At 42.9% G+C, this 23,259-nt stretch overlaps 2 protein-coding genes across 3 annotated transcripts in view; one reads left to right on the top strand and one right to left on the bottom strand.

Annotated features, from left to right (window-relative positions):
• Positions 1 to 12,508, bottom strand: part of IFT122 (intraflagellar transport 122) — a 69,394-nt gene extending 56,886 nt beyond the window's left edge. For both annotated transcript variants that reach the window (XM_061197306.1, XM_061197305.1), the window contains exons 1-3: positions 12,333 to 12,508; positions 5,045 to 5,111; positions 3,632 to 3,716 (exon numbers count right to left, since the gene is read on the bottom strand). In XM_061197306.1, the coding sequence (XP_061053289.1) occupies positions 3,632 to 3,716; positions 5,045 to 5,111; positions 12,333 to 12,373 (193 nt within the window). In that variant the 5' untranslated portion in view covers positions 12,374 to 12,508. The remainder of the gene's footprint in view (positions 1 to 3,631; positions 3,717 to 5,044; positions 5,112 to 12,332) is intronic.
• Positions 12,509 to 12,678: 170 nt separating this feature from the next.
• On the top strand, positions 12,679 to 21,319 carry MBD4 (methyl-CpG binding domain 4, DNA glycosylase). Its single transcript, XM_061195602.1, has 8 exons — positions 12,679 to 12,959; positions 14,283 to 14,513; positions 14,930 to 15,783; positions 18,155 to 18,229; positions 18,307 to 18,441; positions 19,043 to 19,192; positions 19,677 to 19,780; positions 21,065 to 21,319. The coding sequence occupies exons 1-8, from the start codon at positions 12,871 to 12,873 to the stop codon at positions 21,140 to 21,142; spliced, it is 1,716 nt and encodes a 571-aa protein (XP_061051585.1). The 5' UTR covers positions 12,679 to 12,870; the 3' UTR covers positions 21,143 to 21,319.
• The last annotated feature ends 1,940 nt before the right edge of the window (positions 21,320 to 23,259 follow it).

Below are 23,259 nucleotides of genomic sequence, written 5' to 3'. Positions count from 1 at the left end.
TTCAAATACGACGTGGTGAGAAAAAAAAGCAGGCCCTATGAAAGAGAATACCTGGGGACCCAATTTTGGTGAGGGAGGTTTCTGTGAGAATGGTATCTTTCATTGAGACCTAAAGGTTGAGCAAAGCTTAGCCAGCTGCAACGAGAGGAGACCCATCCATATGGGTCACACAGATGTGCAAAGGCCCTGAGGCAGGAAAACCCTGCATGTGTGAGGAGCTGAGAGGCAGCCAGCATGGAACATCAAGGGCAAAGGGTGAGGTGGGGGGGGGAGGGATCTCTAGGGGCTTCGGGGCCACAGTAAGATCCTGCTCTCTATCCCAAAGAAAGGCTTTAAGCAAAAGAGTGACAGATGAGATTTTCATTTTCACACTGCTTGGGCCGTGTGACGCTGCTGCAAATACTAAATAATAGAAGCTGCTCTTATTTATTATTTCTGTCACTGCTCCCTTACACTGGCAGGCAGCAGGTGATGAAGAGTGTGGGCTAAGGGCTCAGAGTCTGAGCTGGAATCCTCAGTGACGTCACCCACCAGCTGCAGGACCAGGAACAAGCTACTGAACATCTCTAGGCCTTCATTTCCTCATTTGAAAAGTGGACGCAACAACAGTATTTACCTCATAGTTGTTGTGAAGATGAAATGAGATTAAAGTGCTTAGGTCTGTGCCTAGCCTAGAATCAATGCTAAACAAAAAGTAGCTATTATTATTATTTCCTTACATTGCCTTGTATTGCTTTCCTTGAAGAAAAACTAGTTCTTAATATACCTTTGTATCATGGTTGCTCATTAAATACTTATTAAACTTAAGCGGGAAATCGGAAACAAGCAAAATCATCATTTTTTAAAGAGCAAAACCATAATTCAGTGTATCCTCACTTCTAGATCCAAGGGGAAAAGACTTCCTTATCATTACATGAGTGTCATGAGGGGCAGCATGATACACCAGAAAGAACAAGGGCTCTGCAGTCAGAGGATCCAGGTCAGGCCCAGCTCTGCCACCGTCACCCGTAATCGCTCCAAGCCTGTTTTCTGATCCGTGAGAGGAGCTGCGATCCCTTCCCTGCCTCCTTCAGAGGGCTGCTGGGAGATCAAACATGACGATGTGTGTGGCAGGACTCTGCAAAACGCGGACAAATGCCCCTGATGGCAGGTCTCACTCTAAGATCCTCAAGGGCCTTGATGGTGCTGCAGGCCAAAGACGCCCTAGGCTTATAAACTCTGAGGCCTCACAGGTCTCCCCACGGTACTACTCTGAACTTAAACTCAAACACGCACGTAAAAAAATATGACTACCGTGGCATAGCACTCCTGACTACTAGGCAAGAAATAGCGTTGTCTTTGCCACTAACTCGCTGTATGACCTCAGCCAGTCGTGTGACTTCTCTAAATATTTATGTAGGTGTAACATGAAGAGATTGGGCTAGATCAGACTAACACTGTGTGCCCCAAATTGTGTGTATACATGAAGTATGTGCATTTTTCTAGAGAGGGGTCTATAGCTTTCATCAGATTCTCAAAGAGGTCTGTCATCTAAAAGAAATTAAAAACCTGGAGCCTGAATGATCTCCATGGTTCATTCAAGCACTGTACCATCGATTCTGCGACTTCTCGGCAGTGGTCACAGAGGGCCATCTCTAATCCTATATCCACTTGACACATGAGGAAATCGAGACTCAGAGAGGGTCAATAACCACCTCAAACTCACAGAGCTTTTCGGGTTGGAGCTGTCTCATCCCAAAGTCCATGTTCTTCCCATTGATGCTATGCTGTGCGTAGCACGGATTTACTTTTAACTCTCAATGTCAGTTTCACGCAGCCGGTGTGACCACCACCTCTCCTCTTTCTCACCCCACCTGGTGCCCTAACTCCAATGACCCTTCAACCCCACTAGAACCTCCCTCACCCCTTGTGGTCCTCTCTCCCCTCGTTACTCAGCAACAAGGTTGCTCACCCCTCATTACTCAAGGTCAATGTATATAATCATTCCTTTGCATACATCCTCTGCCCTTGCCCTCTCACTGCATCTTCAGAGGTGCTTGTAAACCCACCACTCTGGTTAAATCCAACTCTCCACCTCCTCTGTCCCTGTATCTGTGCAGCTCAAAGTGATGGAGAGAAAGACACAATCACACCACTGATCTCACTTTCAATTCATGATCACCAGCTTTGGGTGGGCCCTTCGTGTAGCTAGGGTCTCACTATACTTCCCGGGGCCATTCACTCAGCCCCTCAACTAGGTGGTGTTTTATTTTTTTTCCTTTTTCCTCAACTCTCGGACACCTCCTTCCCCATCCTCACTCTCAGATGTTGCTGCTTCCTGTTTCACTGAAAGAACGGAAGAGAACTCCGTTAGACTCCTACTACCACATGCCCCCGCTGCCAGCACTTGCAGTGACATCCTCCACTTCCCACCATGCTCACCTCTGCCCTGGATGCCCTCTCCTCTTCCCACTCAGCAACTCTGCTCCTGCAATTCCGCCCCCCCTCTCTACAGCGTCAACTTTCCTCAAACTCAACATGTCTGAAACTGAACTCCAGATCTTCTGCTGTAAGTTTCTCGGCCTGCAGCCTTCCCCATCTCAGTGGAGGGCAACTCCATCCTTTCAGTCATTCAGGTCAAAAACCATGGAGTCACCCCCGACTCCTTTCTTCACACCCCACATTCTGTCAGGCAATCCTATTGGCTCCACCTTCCAACTGTATCCAGACTCTGACCACTCCTCCCCACTTCCTCTGCTCCTACAGGGGTCTGAGCTGCCATCACCAGTGGATGACGCTTCTTCACTCGTCTTTCTGCCCAACCCTCATCCCTTGCAGCCTGTTCCCAGTACAGCATCTGGAGGGATCCTTTTAAAATATAAATCCGATCAGATTTCTCCTCTGCTCAGAACTCTTTAGTGGTTCCCCGTTTTCAGTGAGAATCAAAGCCAAAGTCCTACGACAGCCAACATAATCCAGCCAGCCCACACCTATTACCTCTCTACCCTCTTCCCCTATTGCTCCCCACTGATTCTCTCTGTCCCAGCCCCAGGAAGGCACACCCCACCTGAGGGCCTCTGCAATGGCCCTCCCCTCTGTGGGGAGCTCTCTTTCCCCAGATGCTCAGTCGTTACTTCCCTGCCTCCCCACCTTCAAGTCTTTGCTTACCTGTCCCCATCTCAATGAGCCACCATGACTACCCTGTTCAACACTGTACCCAATGCCCTGCCCACCCAGCACTCTCAATCCCCCTTATTCTGCCCTACTTTTTCTTCTTCCTAACACTTACCACCTTCCGGCGTACTGTTCAATTTACTTATTTACCACGTTTATTGTATGTCTTCCCTCATACTCTCTCTCCTTCCCCCACACCCACCCCACATAGATAAAAGCCCCATAAGGGCAGTGATCTTTGTTTTGCTCTCTCAAGTATCTCAAGCAGCTAGAACAACGCCTGACACACAGATGGGCCTCAATAAATACTTGAATGACTGAATTGAATTGAATGACTGAACTGAAGTCTAAGAGACTAACTATCTTCCGAAACTGCAAGCTGTACTTGAGCTCACTCAACACGACGAAGGCGCAGCCAAGGAGAGAAATGAGCGGCTGTGAGGCCGTTACAGAGACTAAATCCAGAGCAGCCTCTTACCATCCTTCGCATATGCCACACAGTACACAGTATCTTTGTGTCCCTTTAGGGGCTGAAGTAAGGTGCCATCAGACGTGTCGTAAACCTGGCAAAAAAGAGACAAAAGTACAGATTACCCACGTGGCATCCATTAGTCAGAATCCCTGCAGGTTGCTGCTGCTATTTTTGTTGTCATAACAACACATTTGTCAATATTCTAAATTTGCACCAAGTAAAAACTGAACCAAGAAACCAGAAAGAATGTGACTTAAAGTTGGGAAACCCAAGAAGGAGAGGCTCTGATTCTGCCCATTACGTGGCCGGAAATGTGCCATTAATGCTCGAGAAACAAAAGTTCACTCCGTGAAACTTCTCTACAAAGTTCACTCCCCTTGCATGTATTTGGATATATGACCAAACAAGCTAGGCCCTCCCTAATAAAGCCAGCACAAAGAGCCCAGCTAGAGCATGAATTAAATGCCAGTGCTAGCCCTGCCCTACTACCAACATCACAGAGAGATGTTTCATACTTGCTACCAAGAGTTGGAAGTCACAGACCTGAACTCTGGGTTTGCAAACTGAAGGGAGTGTTATAAAACCCATCTGTAACGTGCATTTAGGATGTTATAGCTGTGTAACATCTATAAGTATGTGGAGATTTAAAAAACACACCATCTGAGAAATAGAAGCAAAACCCTCCAGAAATGGTAAGTGTTGGAGAAGATAAGCTATGGGAAAAACCTGAAAGGATTTGGAGTGTTTACCCTGGACAGAAGAAGTCTGCAGAACAATCTACCCACGGCTTTCAGATTATGTAGTTACCATGCACAGAATGGAAATCAGGCCGTCTGCATATCTCGAGACAACAGAGCAAGAGGAAGCGGACTTACGCAGGAGGAAGGGGAGATCATGCAAAGGGTTTTAGGTCAAACATAAAGAGTTCTCTGAAAATTACTTTTATACACTGGGACAGGTTGCAGAGACAGCTTACGTTCTTTGAAACTATGAAAAATAGGACAGCATCCATACGGAATTGTTTAGGAAGGCCAGTGCCTAAAAGCTGGGGTCAGGCTATCTGGCTTCTCATGGAGGGAGCCCCTTCAGGCCTGTTGTTTGAATTTTTCAGGGGGACAAAATGTGAACTGACAACAGCTCAGTTTCAAAGGCATTTTAATTATTTTGAACTCTTTCGTGGGTGTCTCAAAGTAAAAAGGCAAAGATTAATGACTCCAAAGGAGGTATTGTTCACAGGTTCCTATCTGATAGACAGTTTACCTACTTGTTTTAAATAGCCCATTTCCTTCCCTATTAAAAAATAATGACTGATTTTTCCACCTTGCATTTTTTATCTTAAAAAAAGGGTCAAATTTCAGAGCACTTACAAGAGGGAGAGGAAAAAAAGCACTTAAAAAGGAAACTCAGACAAAATCCTACCAGTAATCTGTTTCCTGCAGCCAAAATCAGCTGGGTTCCGTCGGGCTTAAATGCGAGGTCATATACACTAAACAGGAGACAAGACAAGACAAAAGGACAATTAGGAACCAAAATGATGAGGTCTGCTAATGGCCGGGAAAGCAAACTTTATTTCCATTACGAAGCACTGATTGTGTATGAGAGACAAAAATAATGGCTAAGAATTGCATTTGGTTGCAAATTCCATTCAACTACCACACCTTCGATCACAATTCACTTGGCAGTTAGCGTTGTGTCCCAATTTCCACCTGTCCAGAAGCCAGACGCCAGACATGATTCAAAGGGTAAACAGTGGAGGGCACTACCTCATCTAATAATACCATAAAGGTTACACAAACTGAAAGAATGTGTGAGGGCTAGCAAATCCACAGGTCTCTGAAAAAGTTGGTCATTTATTAAAATATCATTACTGGACTTCCCTGGTGGTCCAGTGGTTAAGACTCCACGCTTCCAATGCAGGGGGCACGGGTTCGATCCCTGGGTGGGGAAGTTCCACATGCCGCGAGGCACGGCCAAAAAAAAAAAAAAACATTACTCTTTCCAATTAATCAGATACTTATCAAGTGCCTCTTAGGTGCTAGGAGCTAACAGATACAAGATGAGTAGATCACAGACCCTCCCTGCCCTCAAGGAAATTACCATCCTGTGGGAAGGCGACGCTCAGACACTCACAAAGAATCACGTGTCATCAATTGTAAAGCACACGTTTTTTTCACATTTGAACATTTCTGATGTTGGGATGTGTCTTATAATTGATGATGTGTCAGTTTAACTGGCAGCATTTTTTGCTTTCTTAGCCGTATGGAAAATAATGATATTTTACAATCAGTGACCTCTTAGATTGGATGAAATATAGAATAATACTGCGATAGAGGCTTTAGGAGATACATTAAAGTATATATTGTAGGATTCCAAGGAGTGGACACTGTTCTGATTTGGAGAGGATCAGAAAAAGCTTCATGAAGAAAACAATATGTGAAAAAGGTAGGGCTTCTGAGACATGCAGGAGGAGACTGGGTAGGTGCAGCATTTCAGGCACAGAAAACAGAACAAGCAAAGACAAGACAGTGGGAATAGCAAATATCTAAATAACCTAATTTGACTGAAACATTTGGCTATGTGCAAGGCAATAGGGAGCGATAAGGCTGGAGAAAACAGGCTGGAGCCATATTACAAAGATTCTCAAATGCCCCCAGGCAGAGGATTTCATTAGTTCAGGTGACCCTAGTAAGAATGTGTCAGACAGCACTGCCAAGATGGCCTATTGTAAAAGTTGAGCAGGGGATAAATTAACCTGGCACCTGTGAGTGATCGAAAAATATACACCCTGGAGTATTCCCTGGCGGTCCAGGGGTTAAAACTCCACAATTTCATTGCCGAACGCGCGGGTTTGATCCCCGGTCAGGGAAATAAGATCCCAAAAGCCACATGGTGCGGCCAAAAAAAAAACACACCCTGGTAACTACTTGGAGCATTTACCACAGACACCCGATGCTGAGCTCTTCAAATGCATTATTTTATTCTGTCCTCACAACAATTTTATGAGGTAAGAATTACTACTCAATTTTGTGGTTGAGGACACCATGGTTCAGAGAGGTCAAGTATCTTGCCCAACATCACACAGCAAGTGAAAGGGCCAGAATTTTAACTCAGGTCTGACTTTACAGTCTGTGCCATATGGCCTTCCACTCTCCTGAATTACTGTCAAGTATAACAAATCTATGCCACCCTCAATACTTTAATAACAGTGACTAATATTTATTAAGCACATTTATTTACATGTGTGCAAAGTACAGTTTAAATGCTTTACATGTGTTAACTCACTTAATTTTCACAACAACCTTTTATCTGTTTTGCAGATGAGAAAACTAAGGCACAGAGAAGTTAACTAACCTGCCTGAAAATAAACTGCTACTGAGTAGAGGTGGAGCCAGAATTCAAACGCAGGCAGTCTGACTCTGCAGCCCAAGCTCTAACCACTACGCTTGTGGCCTCCATTATAATTATTATTTGCATATGCCATAGTTGACCAAATAATTAGCAAGAGTCTCCATGTTTCATCAGCAGGAAAAAAAAAGTGTTATCATCTACTCAAGGCATCACACATAGAATTCAGAGTTCTTATATAGGCTCCATTGACCTCAGAAGCTTCCTTTAATAAAAATAATTCTTCACATATATTCAAGAGTTAAGAGTTGTTGAAGAGTGTAAATTTACATGATCTCATTTGACCTTATGCTAACATAATGTCTCAGACAGGCCAGGCATTACTGGCCCACTTTTACTGATGAGGAAACTGAAGTACACAGGCGAGTCATCTGTCTGCTGTCACACAGCTGGCTGATGGAGAAGCTGGAACACAGCGATTGCTACCCCTCTCCAGTTGGGCATCCCTCGTGATAGAAGCAAACACAAACCCTGAGTCCTTCAGCTTCCTCGCTGTTATGTGGTAACAGACCTGGGCCTTCCCATCTCTCAGGCTTTCTTTCTCAGAACCTAGGGGACAACGTACTGGGTGCATTTCACACTCTGCGGAGAAGCAGGGCGGGAGAGGGAAAAGCAGGGGGAGCTGGGGCCAGAAGGGCTGACCCCCGGCCTGAGCTGTGGTCCTCACCTACACAGCAAGGCTAGGGAGCTGCCCTTCTGCCTCACAGGGTACACAAGCACCACCTCCTGTGGGGAGCTGGTGAGGCACGAGGTTTGGGAGGGGTCTGCACCTCTCTTCCACAGTCATCTTGGTCGTGTGGCTCCCTTCCTGCCTTGTACATATCTGAGCCCATCAAAGTGGTTCCCGTGTGGCTTCTTCTTAACTAGGATCATTTTGGGCTGAATTATTAGCAAATAATTTCTGAGCATCTCACTTGAGCCAAGTCTTTAGCTATCTTCTTTTCAGATGTGAAAATTCATTCTCTCTGCATTTCTTGAAGTTTGCTTCTCTAAAGTATAACATACATGTCTGATTTACCCCAATCAAAATTCTTATTGTACTTAGAATCTGTACAATTCAATTTAAGAATTATATAATCTTAAAAAAATAAATAAATAAATAAAATTAATTACATGGGACTGAGTGAACTGATGAGGATGATTATAATTTTTGTGACTTTCTGTTTGAATTTTAAAAAAAGGGCTTCCCTGGTGGCGCAGTGGTTGAGAATCTGCCTGCTAATGCAGGGGACACGGGTTCGAGCCCTGGTCTGGGAAGATCCCACATGCTACGGAGCAACTCGGCCCGTGAGCCACAACTACTGAGCCTGCGCGTCTGGAGCCTGTGCTCCGCAACAAGAGAGGCCACGGTAGTGAGAGGCCCGCACACCGCAATGAAGAGTGGCCCCCGCTTGCCGCAACTAGAGAAAGCCCTAGCACAGAAACGAAGACCCAACATAGCAATCAATCAATAAATCTAAAAAAATTAAAAAAAAAAAAAATCCCACAAGGACTCAGAGGCAAAGAATATACAAATCAATTTTCACTGCAAAGTAAAGGAGCTGTTACAGTGGAGGATTACTGGACTGAATGTCAATATTATGACATAGCATGAGTGTGTTTCTTGTTTGGTAATTGCAATCATTGTTGCTTTTGTTGTGGTCATCCATTTACAATGCTTGGTGTCAGTCTATTTATCTCTTGTAAAAATAAAATAGTGTGAAAAAAATAAAAAATAAAAAATAAACTTAATACACACACACACACACACAAAAAAAAGATATATGACACTGGTAGTTAAAAAGATAATATGTTAAATTTATAATGTAACTTGAAGCAAGGGTACTGTAACATATTATTTAAGTAATCTCATAGATTGTAATTGTTATATAATAGTGGGTGAGAGTCATATCTTGGTAATTCCCATAATGTGAAATGTAATCCTTTCTAATATGATATAAAATGATATCATTAATTTAAAAAAAAAAAAAGAATTATATAATCTTCTGTATTTACACTGTTTCAGATACTATCTTATCCCCTTAATTACAGTCATATGCAATTTAAGGGTAATGACCCTATTTTAGACATTTGTGGACCCACAGTACATGGCATTGTCCTAGACACAAAATGAGTATAACTGACAAACTGACAAGATTTTTATCTTGAACCCCTTGGGCTTTAATTACATCATAAGATCACAGAAACTTTCCCAAACTATTGGGAAAGACCCTAGACCCTGTCATATAGTCCAACTCCCCTACCAGGGCAGGAATTCCCTATTGATGGATCCAGCCTCTGCTTGAACACTTCCAGGGCTGGGGAGCTCACCCGTCTGCAGACAGTCTATTGTACGGTAGGATGGCTCTCTCTCCCCACCTGCACCCTTTTATGAAAAACGGACGTTGTCAGATTCCACTGCAGAGAGACAGAGGGTGAGTCCTGCAAACTGTCCTCTGCCAACCCTGTGCCCACCCCACTGTAAACTGAAGCCTCAAGGTGCCTCTCCAAATTCTGCACAACCTGATCCAGCCCCCACTTACTTGATTTGAATCTTAAGCAAACTGTTACCTCATTAAGTCTCAGTTTCTTCATCTGTAAATGGGGTAACAATTCCAACCTCACAGGCTGCTGTGGAGATTAAACAAGATAAGGCACGTAAACACTGTCTGGCCCACAGCTGGTGTGGATGAGGGGCAGAGCAGATGGCAGCCCGCCTGGAATAAGGCATCATGGTTGAGAAGAACCTAGAGCACTGCTTTGAAGGGAGAAAAGAAGGAGTTCAGAGAAGAATAAGAGAACGTTTGGGGAGGGCCTTTGGACAGGAAAATGGAGTTTTCAGCTGAACTGAAAAGCATAAATTTAAACCTTAGCAAAAGGGGGCAGGGTGGGGCAGGGGAAGGACCACCTAATTAAGTGCACAATCTGACATGGAAGGCAATGGGGAGTCACTCTGGGTTGATGAGAGGTGGAGTAACGGATCACAGCAACAGGACTCACAAAAGAGAATTCCTGCTGCTACATGAAGTTTAGACAGAAGCAAAAGAGCAGACCAGCAGGCGGAGCTGGTTCAGTGTGGAGGAAGAATCTTTGACATCTGGGATTTTGGAGTTCTACTATTTATTTTTATAGTTTTTTGTTTTGTCTCATTCTGGGCTATCAGCTTGCATATGTAGCTGCCATCAGTATTGCTGGTCTCTAGAACCCCTAAAGCCCCTACACTAGAATAGCTGTAATGGGCCAAAAACCAAACAACCAATCTTCATTCATCATTCATTCACCCACCTCTTCATTCATTCATGAATACCACTATCCATGAAATAATCACAACAACCACTGTCTAAGCTCTAGAATAAGCCTTGGAAATGAGTAAGACATAGCCATTGCTTTTAAGGGTTTTATAGACTTCTGGGATCAACAGTTTCCCATAAACTCTTGCACTAGACAGACTCTAAGTACCACAAGAGGAATGAACAAAATCCTATGCCAGGGGTTGAAAACTGGGAGCCAATCAGGCTATATTTGGCCAGCAAACGTTTTGTTTGGCCCATATGGTATTTTATTTTGTATTTTTTTTACAGATTAGGTGCCAACATTTAAAAATTAGGACATTTCACATAAAAACCCAGATTCCTGGTTTCTGGTGAAAACAGGAAGCTCTGAGCCACGCTGGGCCAAATTCCTGCAGGGTGGTAACTGGCAGAAGCAGAGCAGCTGCTCTCCCTTTCAGTCAGAGCATGCGCTCTCCAGTTTGCCACAGTCCTTGCCACTTGTTAGTATCTGACAGCAAAACCAAATGCTCAGCTGCTAGCTATCAGCAGCTTGTGCTATGAGTACTTTTATAACAGTTAAGAGAAAAGTAAAAAAAAAAATTTTTTTTTTTACTCAAATCTCTATTAAAAGTAGAAGTGAAAGATACAGTGGTAGGGCTATACGTTTCAAGAAGAGTGCAGTATAGAAAAGAATACTCCTAGGGAAAACAAACAATTCCTTGTGTTCAAGATGCAAATAAACATCCTCCCATTTACGTTGCCTGCCTGATTCCTGCAGGCATTTGAGTTTGCAGCCTCTGTAACACCAGGAATAATTAATGCAGTGGCTAAGAGCATTGGCTCTGGAGTGAGGAAGAAAGCTGGCTCCACCACTTACTCACTGTGTGACCCTGGCAAATTATTTACCCACTCTGTGCTTCAGTCGCCTCATATGTAAAACAGAAATAAGTACAGTACCTACGTCAGGTACTGTTGTGAGGTGACAATGAGATAAAAGATATGAAGTTCTCAGCCAGTGCCTGGCACAAAGTAAGCATTAGCTATTACTGGTGCAGAGTACAAAGAGAGCGACCATCTCCAAAGGGAGGCTTAAGGACATTTAGGACTTCATTGTGAGGAGATGAAGGCCTCACACAGAGAGGCCAAAGAAAAGACAAAGAGGGAATGGCTCTGTTCCAGTAGCCAAAGCAGAGGCTTCACAATGAAGCTGAAAAGATCATGTAGGAAGTTTTGAAAGTCAGGCTGAGGAGAACTGCCCAATAAGTCAGTATGCCCCCAAATGTGTTGTTATATGATGGATTTGGGGGATAAAAATGGAATAGGACATTAAACAACGTTGAATCATAAAGTGAGAAAGTCATTCTCTTTCGATCCTCTTTCAAACCTTCTAACAAAACATAGGAGAAAGTCTTGCTTTGATGCTATTCAACTCAAGCACCTCTCCAACCACACTTGCTAAATCTCTAGCTCTAGAGACACTACACCTGAGGCTCAGAGGTTCCCTAGCAACAGTATCTAGCTACAACTTGTTAACGCCGTTTTGTTTCTCCCTGCTTTAAGTTCTACAGTTATCTTACATTTACAGCAATTGCTACTGGTTTTCATATACGGTGTAATAAAGTTTCCCTGTAGAATGTAAAAGCGTGTTTAAAGGAAAATAAGTGAGACAATTTAGAGAAAAGGTCAAGTAAACAAGAGTATAGGTAATACGCGGATGCGGCGTAAGTTGCGAAGCTGGAAAACACTGATGAGCCCAGGATGGATTTTGAGTAAAGGAACGACAAGATCAGACTGTGATTATGTGTAAAGCCGCCTCCACAGGCCACTACCTCACGCGTGGTACATTCCCTTGCTCCCTCTCCAGGCCTCAGTTTCTCCATCCGCAAAGCGGTGGGAAGGCGACCCTGCAGTCGCCCAGAGCCGGGACTCAGGGCCCTCAGCCCAGCCCGCAGGTCCGTTACCCTTGGCAACCACCAGGGTTCACGCCATAGCGCCCGCCATCCCCGCTGGGGCTCAGCCTCCCGCTCCTCCCGGACTGCCCCGCTCCTCACCACTGCTCGGCTTTATCTCTCCACGTCAACACGGCCCTCATAGCGGTTTCCCTCACACCTCGGGCCCCTCCTCCCCGCCTCAGCAACAGGCCTAACTCCGCGAGCCACTTTGTCTGCCGGCGCTACCCCGGCAACGCACATGCGCAGTGAGCTACGCACGAGGCAGAGAGTTCCGAGTGCGCATGTCTAAAAGGGAGGGCTAGAACGAAGGAACGGGAGGCTAGAAAGAAGGAACGGGAGGCTAGAAGGCGTCCTCATATCTAGGACGCGCGCGATTGGTCGGAACGGGCAGGGGGCGGTGCGTCTTCCTCGACAAAGGATTTGATTGGCTGAGCCGTGGAAATGGCGGCTTTGGTTGAGGGGGGCGGCCGAAAAGCTGCTGAGCAGTCGGACAGACTTCCACTGCCTTCATCTTTTGGTTCCAGCCTAGAATTCCGAGCTGAAGAAGTTTTCACCTCTAACTCCGCTCCACACCCAGAGCGACGCACCCTCTCGGCCTATTACTGCATCCGGAGCCCGCTTGACGGACACGTCTGGGATGGAGAGTCCGAGCCTGGGGGACTGCGGAGCTGCCCCCTCGGTCATCGCCAACCAGCGCCTAGTCCCAGACCGGCCGTGTGACCTCCGGCAAGTTATTGTCCCCTTTCGGGCCTCAGTTTCACCATCTGTAAAATGGGAGCGAGGGAGTAGACGGTGGGTGGGCCTTTCTTACCTAGGGTGGATGGACACTTGGAGGCCGGCAGGGTTAGTTACTGCGAACAGAGGCTGGAGTACTGAGTACTTGTGTATGTGCGGTGTGGGGCTAAGATGATTTACCTACTCTTTTTTTCCCCCCCAAAAAATGTGATTCTCAGAACTACCTTGAAAGAGGTATTACCTCCCTTTTACAGATGGAGAAAGAGACTTTGACACGTTAAGTAACTTGCTCTTGGACCACATAGGTAGTAAATGGCAGAGCTGGGATTTGAACCCAGTCTGTTGATTTTAAAGTTAGTGCTGTTTTCACCAGGATTCAGTTTCCTTATCGCCAAAATTGTGAACAGTATAATTTTTTAAGATCCACCCAGATCTCCCAAATTATTTAACCCCGTATTACATCAGAAGACTTTGATTCTAATTATAGTTAGTCACTGGCTCATGCTTTGTTTCCCTATTTGTAGAAGAGAAGTTGGTTAGACATCTCTAGAGACTCATCCAACTTTGAAAATGTAAATATGATTTAATGATTAGGATACACTCTACTGAAGTTTTTCAACAGTAGTAGAGAGAGAGAAGTATTAGACCAAGATTTAGTAGATCTAGGTCCTGGAATCAGTTCTGCAAATAACTTAATCTTCCTGTCACTCAATTTTATCAATAAACTGAGAGTAATCCTTATCCTACGTACCTCACAAGGTTATCGGATCAAGAATAAAAGAGAGTTTGAAAATTCTTTATCAAATGTTCTTTACCTTTTAGAGGGTTACAAGCTCTGATGAAAGTAATAGACACTGTCTCCCCCACCGCCCCCAAAATGCACATATATATGAAAATTTTACCTCAGTTATTTCGGGGGAAGGAGGGTGTCTCACTGACTCATTTAAGCTGTTCTGTTGATCCCCAGGTTAAGAGCTCAGCTATTGGTTCATGTTTTTAAACTTATGCCAAGTGTCACCAGAAATCTCTGTAACAGAGCTATTCAATGATTAACAAAAAACAATTTTTTTTTAGCAAGTAGCTTGAGCTTTTCATTGTGCAGAGATTTCCAACCCTTTTTAACCATGTTGGAGGACAGGAAGATATTGGAGAGGAGGAAGATACTCTCAAAGAATGACTGAGCCACACTGATTTTAATCTCTCCCGTAGTCCGAATAGTCCATGTGGTTCCTTCTCTGTTATGGACTGAAATTGAATAAGCAGAGTCAAATTAAGTTTAAATGAGCTAATCACTTGGAGTTTGTTTTTTTTCAGGGAGGAAGACGTTGCCCTGGGATCAGAAAGAGTGGGAGAAGATGAGAAACAAATGGTGATAAAAAGCAGCAGTGAGTGTAATCCCCCGCTGCAAGAACCCGTTGCTTCTGCTCAATTTGGTGGTAGCGCGATGACAGAGTGCCATAAGTCTGTACCGTGTGGATGGGAAAGAGTTGTGAAGCAAAGGTTATCTGGGAAAACAGCAGGAAGATACGATGTATATTTCATCAGGTGAGCACGCAAGATGGTAAAGATAGTACAGCCAAATAATTTTGTCTAGACAGGTGGTAGGAAAGCATAGCAGGAGTTTTGGCTTTTTTCTGTTTTTACCATGAAACCATTACGGATTCTGTTCCTTCACTGTCACTGGTTACTTAACATCAGGTGATTTGGGGAGAAATACTTACATTTTCTCCTACTGTGAATGGCTACTGGTAAGGTTGCACTTAAGCTATATTTGTAAAATTATGTTCTGTTGTCATAGAGGAAACTATTTTAAAGTATCAGTTTATCACTTTTTTTATTTTAAATGACAAATACCCATGGCAAAGTTTGGAAATTATTAATAAAAAATCGGAAATGTCCAGTTTTTTTTAAAAGTCACTTTTATTAACTAGCAATAAGTTTTCTTTAATATCATTTTCTAGCCCACAGGGACTGAAGTTCCGATCCAAAAGTTCACTTGCTAATTATCTTCACAAAAGTGGAGAGACTTCTCTTAAGCCAGAAGATTTTGATTTTACTATACTTCATAAAAGGAGCATCAAGTCAGGATGTAAAGACCAAAGCATGGCAGCTCTGCCATCCCAACCTCAAAACGAAAGTAGCAATTCAAACCGGAGCCTCAGGACACGAAGCAGGTGGAAAAAAGATGTGGTTTCTTTGCCAAGTGCTAGTTTGGAATTGCAAGATAGCAGAGAACTCTCTAACTTTGCTTCCATTCATTGGCTTTTGAAAGAAGATGACGGTGTTAATGATGCTGACTCCAGAAAGGTTAGAAAGTCCAAAAGAAAGGTGACTGTTTTGAAAGGGATTCAAATTAAGGAAACTAAAACAGGGTGCTGGAGGAGTCGTCCAGATCCTGTTCAATGTAATAGAAAAAGAGCATCTGTGTATAATAAGGCAGCAGATGCTGAAAGTGAGCCTCTTGCACAAGAAAGTCAGCTTGAGAGAACTTGCTGCGTCTCTGATGCCAGAGTGAGCGACAAGACCCTCACTGTTACCAGTGAAGAGGAGAGGCTTGGTAAAGAAAAATCATTGTGTTCAGGATCAGATTTTGAACAGACCACTTCTGGCATCATAAACAAATTACGTTCAACCGAAGAAGCAGGACACAACAAGAAGTGTGAGGGTACCTTTTTAGAATCTGAGGAAATAAGAACCAAAGTAGAAGTTGGGGAAAGGAAGGAGCATTTGCATATTGACATTTCAAAAGGTGGCTCTGAAATGGACAACAGCTCACAAACGGAGAAAGACTCTACTTCTGCGAAAATATTTCAAGGTATTCAGTGCACTAAAGTGCTGTTAAACATGTGATGAGGATTTTGCACTTCATGCCTGTACCCAGTTAGCATGTGGGAATAGAATGAAGAAGTAGGGCCAAATATCAGATACATTCTACCAGTTGGTCCTAGTGCCTTGTGTAACTGATATTTAAGCCCTTTTGTATGGCAAAGAAACAGTCAGCTGGCTACTGCCTTGATGTCCCCAACAGAGGACAATTGTGCCATTAACCGTTGCTACCATCCTGGTACAACACCTGGGACTCTCCTCAACAGTGCTCTCCCTTCTTCCCTTTTTTCCAGCCAATAATCTTACAACTTTAGGGGAAATAAAAAGGTTTCACTTGTGAAAAGATTTGGGGAAGACTCCTTTTATACATAAACTGGTTGAGAATAGTATCTTCTCTTTGCACCCCTCCTGTTACTTATTACTGATGTGTGACTTCCAATTTAATTTTATATATCATAGTCATTTTTATCTTCTATTGTAATATAATGCTTCTCTAAAATGCTTTAGAGCTCTAAATTCAAAACTGTAATCACATAGTTCATCTATTATTTGTAATATGCTCTTAATACCGAGTTCAGAGCTTAACAGTTTTGCCTTTATAATACCTCAGTGAATAAGAGGTAAAAGAAAGGAGATCTTTGAGCAACCCTATATTAGTTATTCATTATGCCATTATGGTATAATGAATAACTCCTTTAAAGAAGAATAGTAATTTTAAAGTCCTATGGGGAGACAGCATGGACAAATTAGTAGAGCAGGTGGTTAGAGTTGGTTCCTGCTCCTGGTCCCACTCATGATTTTATTATGTCTTTGCTGTGCCTGGAATTTCTCTACCTTGAACAGAAGATGACCACATACACCTAGGAACTGCATAAAAATTCTCCAATGTGTCCTTTAAAGACCTTGAGCTTCCTAAAGCCTTGAGGTTTATGTAGATTTATTGCTAGTAAAATGGGCAAATAAAATATCAAAAACATCCTTTTGTGACTAAAATGGAAGTATCCTAGTCATCCTATGCATAAAGAAGTCTAGTTCTCAACATAAGTACGTTTACTGTAGGTAATAGGTATCCAACGGAGTAGTAAAGACTTTCCCAGTGCCTTAGTTAGAAATTGCCACGTAAATTGAGCTTAGTCTCCTAGTAATAAAGGAGGCTAGTCAGTAATTATCTATAGGAACCCACAGAAGAAATTATCAAGTAGGTAGTAAGAGCAGTTTCCTTTGTTCTGACTCTTTTTTACTTTCCACTGGGCTTTGCCTATTCAAACTAGAATAGCAAAAAAACACTAGACTGATTATCTGGAGATGTGGATACTTGTCCCAATCTATGGTCAGTCCCACTATTGTTTTCAGATAGTTGCTTAATTTCTAAGCCTTCGAGTCTTCATCTGTAAAACACAGGTAATAACCCTCACCAGTCCTGTTTTTCACATCATGATATTGTAACATAAAATGAGAAGTGAAAAAGATGGCTTCACGCTAGACAAATGCAAGGTATTATTAACTAACATTCAAATTTAGAGGGTATGGCTATAGGGAGTATTAAATGTGATGATTTTAGAAACTTGAAAGCCTAATAATGGTGGTCAAAGAGTCTTTGTTAAATTAAACTTCCCAGTAGATAGTGGCCTTAGGTGTTCTAATATCCAAATCTTAGGCTTTCCTGCAGGTTCTGTTTTATCTGTATCCTTTTTTTTGTTTGTTTTTTGTTTTTTTTAGTAAAAGTATTCACTGCAGAATATTTGGAAAATATGGAAAATTAAAAGAAAAGAAAAATTAACAATAACCATTATACCATTATGCCATTTTGGTTTATTCTAATCTCTCACATTTTTTTCTTTTTTTATTAAATTGGGATCATATGTTGAATATTGCTTTTTTCACTTAAAAATTAATGACATGGGAAAAATTCATGATGTAGTCTCAAAATATTTTAATAACCACATTGTACAAATGTCATAATTTAAAATATTCTGTATTATTTCCAATTTTTCAATGTAGTGAACTCTGAACAAAAATCATAGAGAACTAGTGTAATAGTGGTTAAAGGCATGGACTCAGGAACCAGACTGCCTGGATTAGAATTTCAGCTCTTGACACTTACTAGCTGTGGGACCTTGGGCAAGTTACCTGGCTTCTCTGTACCTCAATTTCCTTATTTGTAAAGTGGAGACAAAATAGTACCTACCTTGCTCATAGGTCATTAGTAGGATTAAACTGGTTAATTTTTGTGACGTGCTTAGAATAGTGCTAAACTGAACGTTTTATAGCAGTAGCGTGTTGTTGTTATTTGCAGCCCTGAATATTTCTTTAGGCTAAACCATAGATTCTGTAAACAATGTTCACTCTTTCCTTTTCAGAAGACACCATCCCACAGACACAAATAGAAAAAAGGAAAACAAGCCTGTATTTTTCCAGCAAATATAACAGAGAAGGTATCCCTTTTCCAATCAGAAAACCAGACTTTAAATCTATTTCAAGTGTTCCCCTCTAATACAGTGTGTTTGTTTAGCTCTTAGTCCCCCACGACGCAAGGCCTTTAAGAAGTGGACACCTCCTCGGTCACCTTTTAATCTTGTCCAAGAAACACTTTTCCATGATCCGTGGAAGCTCCTCATTGCGACTATATTCCTCAACCGGACCTCAGGTTTGTGGATTTTTTTAATTTTTGTCGTAGTAGAGACAGTGTGATGAGGAGAACTGATCAGGAAAGCTGGTCTCAAGTTTGATTTTGACCTCAGGTAAGGCCTTCTTTCAGTCAGTCCTCAAACTCTTCACCTATAGACTAGATGACATCCAACAGCCTTTTTAGCATTAAAGAACAGATTTCCATTTATGTTCTACTTCCAAATTACTTTTAGTCATCAATGAAAATCCGTTACTTAACCTTCCTCCTCTCTGTGTCATGTATAAAAGCATTTCTTTTTCATTGGATGCTTTCTTTAATGTCACTGGCACCTTATGTTCTGTATGCTTTTACACTAGTTATATGATGATCTGATTATTTAAAAACCAATATCATGCAAGGCCAGGTTTTGGCATAATTTGGACTGTTAACCAAATCGGTTGATGGTGTTGGGTTTTGACTCTCAGAGTGGTTGCTGATTTAGGTAATGTCTTCTCATCAGTGGTTTAAAAAGAAAGAAAGAAAAAAACTCTCTATATGAGATTTCTAGATAAAGAAGTACGTGAGCCTAAAATCAGCCCATCTGGAGGCTTGTAGTCACGTAGTTACTTTTACTTCCCAGGCAAAATGGCAATCCCTGTGCTTTGGCAGTTTCTGGAGAAGTATCCTTCAGCTGAGGTAGCGAGAACTGCAGACTGGAGAGATGTTTCAGAACTTCTTAAACCTCTTGGTCTCTACGATCTTCGAGCAAAAACCATTGTCAAGTTCTCAGGTACTTTACCATATACCCAAAGGGAAAAACATAAATTGTGCCTATTTAAGAGAGCCACACCTTAAACTTTAATGTCCTCAGTTGCGACATTAATAGAGGTCATTCAGCTCAAGCACTGAAGGCATTTGAAGATAGTTCGCTTGCCCCAAAGTGCAGTCTCCTGCTGACCCAGGTGATAAATCTTTGCCCAGCACCGGGTCAGGCCGTGTGGGCAGGATTAGAGGAAGAAGTCAGTGAAGCAGAAAGCCCAGTTGACCTCAGGGACATTACCCCTGTCTCGTTAGGTCAGCACAAAACAATAATGGTTAGTGAGTGGCAGACAAGCAGGTCAGACAAGGGGTGGTGGCTGCAGGAATTCAGAAGAAAGCAGCCACAAGTCAGGCTGTTAGGAGAGATTCTTTCCTGTCCCTTTCTGTTGTTTCTCCTTTTCAGGGAAAGTATTTTCCTAGAGGCTGACCTGATATGTGGGGTGTTGTATTCTCAGATGAATATCTGACAAAGCAGTGGAGGTATCCGATTGAGCTTCATGGGATTGGCAAATATGGCAACGACTCTTACCGAATTTTTTGTGTCAATGAGTGGAAGCAGGTAAGGCCCATCTCCGGCACATTTTGTCTCTGAGGCAAAGTAAGTCCACCGTTATGGTTAAAACTATTTCTTGGACACACGTGCTATTACAGTCACAACCAGCTTTGTTCCAAGCTTGAGGGGCAGTGGTGGCTTGGGGTTATTGACAGCAGGAGAGGGTCCATAGATTTCCCCAAGTCCACAAAGACTCCCTGGTCTCTGACTGACCTCCACTGGTTTGCCACTTCTAGCCCTGTTCCTGTTATTCCTATTCACGTACTGTCTCTAGGCCTGATGTGGTTTTCCTCCTGTCACAGTCATAGTCGCCTTCAAAAGCACACCACTGAAGGGAAGCAGGCAGGTGCGGGATTGGAGTGCACGCTTGTTGGGTTTCTCCTAGTGGTCTCAGACTATTTTTGTGGTAGGTGGGTCCTACTTCGGCTGCCCATTCTATTGAGTATGCCCAGCCCATGGGCATCTGGGTGGCATCCTGGCAGCTGATAGGCACTGCCACATAGCCTGTACACTGCCCTCTTAGTCTGTGACTTGCCCTAAAGCATTTAGCTGGGAGGTCTGGCCAAGCCCATCCCTGCTTCACCATTTATTGTGACCTGAGCAGTCCATTTAACTCTCAGGGTCTATAACCTCCTGGAAAATGGCATATTAATACTTGACTCATGTTATCACCACCTTCCATACTGAGTCCCAGTGAAGATCAGTACCAAATTGGAAAGTACTTTGTAAACTGTAAAGGATTGCTTTGATGTAAGGTATAATTTTAACCATTCCTGAATCTCATTAGGGTAAAGGTTATCATTTTCAGGTATATTGTCATAAGGTACTGTTCCCCCACCATATCTTTAAAAAGCCAATTAAAAAAAATGTATTTCTGGGCTTCCCTGGTGGCGCAGTGGTTGAGAATCTGCCTGCCAATGCAGGGGACACGGGTTCGAGCCCTGGTCTGGGAAGATCCCACATGCCGCGGAGCAACTAGGCCCGTGAGCCACAACTACTGAGCCTGCGCGTCTGGAGCCTGGGCTCCGCAACAAGAGAGGCCGCGATAGTGAGAGGCCCGCACACCGTGATGAGGAGTGGCCCCCGCTTGCCACAACTAGAGAGAGCCCTCACATAGAAACGAAGACCCAACACAGCCAAAAATAAATATAAATAAATAATAAATAAATAAAAAGTGCATACATAACTCTGTGTCTGGCGCACAGTAGGTGCTTAGTTTAAAAAAAAAAAATGTATTTCTGACTAACTTACATAAGGCCTCTGTCTCTTAATGTGTTGTATTTCTTCCAGGTACACCCTGAAGACCACAAGTTAAATAAATATCATGACTGGCTTTGGGAAAATCATGAAAAGTTAAGTCTATCTTAAAACGCTTTGACGTTTTCAAGCTTGTTTTTATGCATTGCTTTGCACTTTGATTCTTAAAAGCTCCACTAAGCACAACCGCCTTTCCAGGCGTATAGATTCTAATCAGCCCAACTAGAAACCTAATGTGTGTCTTAATGTGTGTACCACTGGAAGATCTTTGCTACTGAATGTGCTACGACATGTTCTGAGATTTTTTTAAAAAATAAATTGTTATTTGACAACAATCCTAAAAATGTATATGACTTTTCCAATAATGAAATGTGATTTGAAGTTTAAAAAAATTTCCTCAGTTATTAATAATACAAAGCAAATTTCTATCAATCTTGCCTGAGGGAAGATTAGACCTCCTGTTGTCCTTCTATAGAAAATGATATCACACAATTGTTATATGAAGAAGCAAAGAGTTTTCAGCCACACATGTCAGAAAAGATATGATAGGGTAAATTAGGCAGTTAATTAATAAAGTATTTTTATTAAAAAATGCTAACCTCCAAAGAAAATAAGATTATTTTGTCATCATGTGTCCTTGATGACTGTCTGCTGGCTTTTAGGAATTGGAGATTTGACCATTTGATAACCTAATGTGCATATCTGCCTGCAGTTCTGTTGCAGAGTGTTGGCTTCTGGCTTACGCATTTACCTTGATGCCTATGTGAAAACTGGAGCATTTACCCATCTCCCATCTTCCAGCTGGAGGACAGGACCTTTTAAGTTTTATGCCATTTTTAAAACAGGTATTATAATGGTATAGCTCAAATACTGAAACATTTACTTTAGAAGGAACTCACAAAACAAACAAAAATCTAAGTTATTAAATCTCGATTATCAGTTTTCATTTTAAGGCATAACTTGGAAATTAAATTGATTGAATAAATGAAAAACAAATTGTTAGGGAAACTACCTTTGATGTAGGGTAGAGTGTGAACAGAACCAGGATACAGTGTGCTGCAGAGCTAGTTGGTTGTTTCCACTATAGTGAGTGAGATTCATTTTTTAGAGAAGGATGGATTTTGACCATCCTTCAAAATCCAGGAACAGGAAAACTGGCCACACACACGCACACCTCCAAGGCAAACATCCACTTCATAACCTCCCATCACGTTTTTATTTAACAGGTATCAGAGTAGCATTCACTAAGTGCAAAGCTCTGTGCCAGGGAGGCACAAAGATGAAAAGGCTCTGTAGAGACCCTCACGGGAGAGAGAAAGGGACACACAATAATGAAAGGGAACAAAAGGGGTAAGGTGTGGGGACAGGGTGCCCAGCCCTGCAGCGAAGGGTCCAGAGGGGCCCCTGCAACCCTGGGCGTACCTGGGGTCAGAGGGTAGGGCAGGCAGCAAGCTTGGGGCATCAGGTGTGGCGTGGCGGTGGGACCTGCTGTCCAGTCCCGGCCCGGCATCTCCATCAAGACTGTGGGCCTGCGGGTGCAGCAGGGGAGCTCTGCAGCAGCCAGGCCGGGCTTCTCCCCTTTCCTGCAGGTGAGGTTGCCTGGCCTCTGTACCTGTTTCCTCATCTGTTGAACGGATCAGTGGTGCCTACCTCACACAATTATGATTATTAAGTTAATGCATGAAATTGCTTAAATCGAGCCTGGCTTACAAAAGTGCTACATTAATGAGGCCCAGAGGGTCGTCTGAGTGACGACTTCAGGTTGTTGAGAGGGTCACAAAAATAACGCATTTCAGTAAGGATGGTACCTTATGCAGAGTAAGCACTCAAGTGTTTGGGTCTTTTCTAACTTCTTTATTTGAGACAAAATCCACGTAACATAAAATTGATTTAACCATTTTTTAAAGTGTACAATTCAATGGTTCTTAGCACACTCACAGTGTTGTGCAACCATCATCACTAGCTCCAGGATATTTCCATCGCCCCAACAAGAAACCCGTTACCTGTTAGCAGTCAAACCCAACGATCCCTCCCTCCCCCAGCCTCTGGCAACCACTCGTCTGCTTTCTGTGTCTTTAGATTTGCCAGTTCTGGGCATTTCTTACAAATGGAATCATATAATCTGTGGCCTTTTGTGTCTGGCTTCTTTTCACTGGGCATATTTTGAAGGTCCGTACATGTTGCAGTATTACCGACCCAGGTTCTTAGACTCTAATCAACAGAAATTG

The sequence above is a fragment of the Eubalaena glacialis genome, chromosome 7, assembly GCF_028564815.1.
Source record: "Eubalaena glacialis isolate mEubGla1 chromosome 7, mEubGla1.1.hap2.+ XY, whole genome shotgun sequence".
Taxonomy (NCBI): Eukaryota; Metazoa; Chordata; class Mammalia; order Artiodactyla; family Balaenidae; genus Eubalaena; species Eubalaena glacialis.
This window is presented reverse-complemented; position numbering and strand designations above follow the sequence as displayed.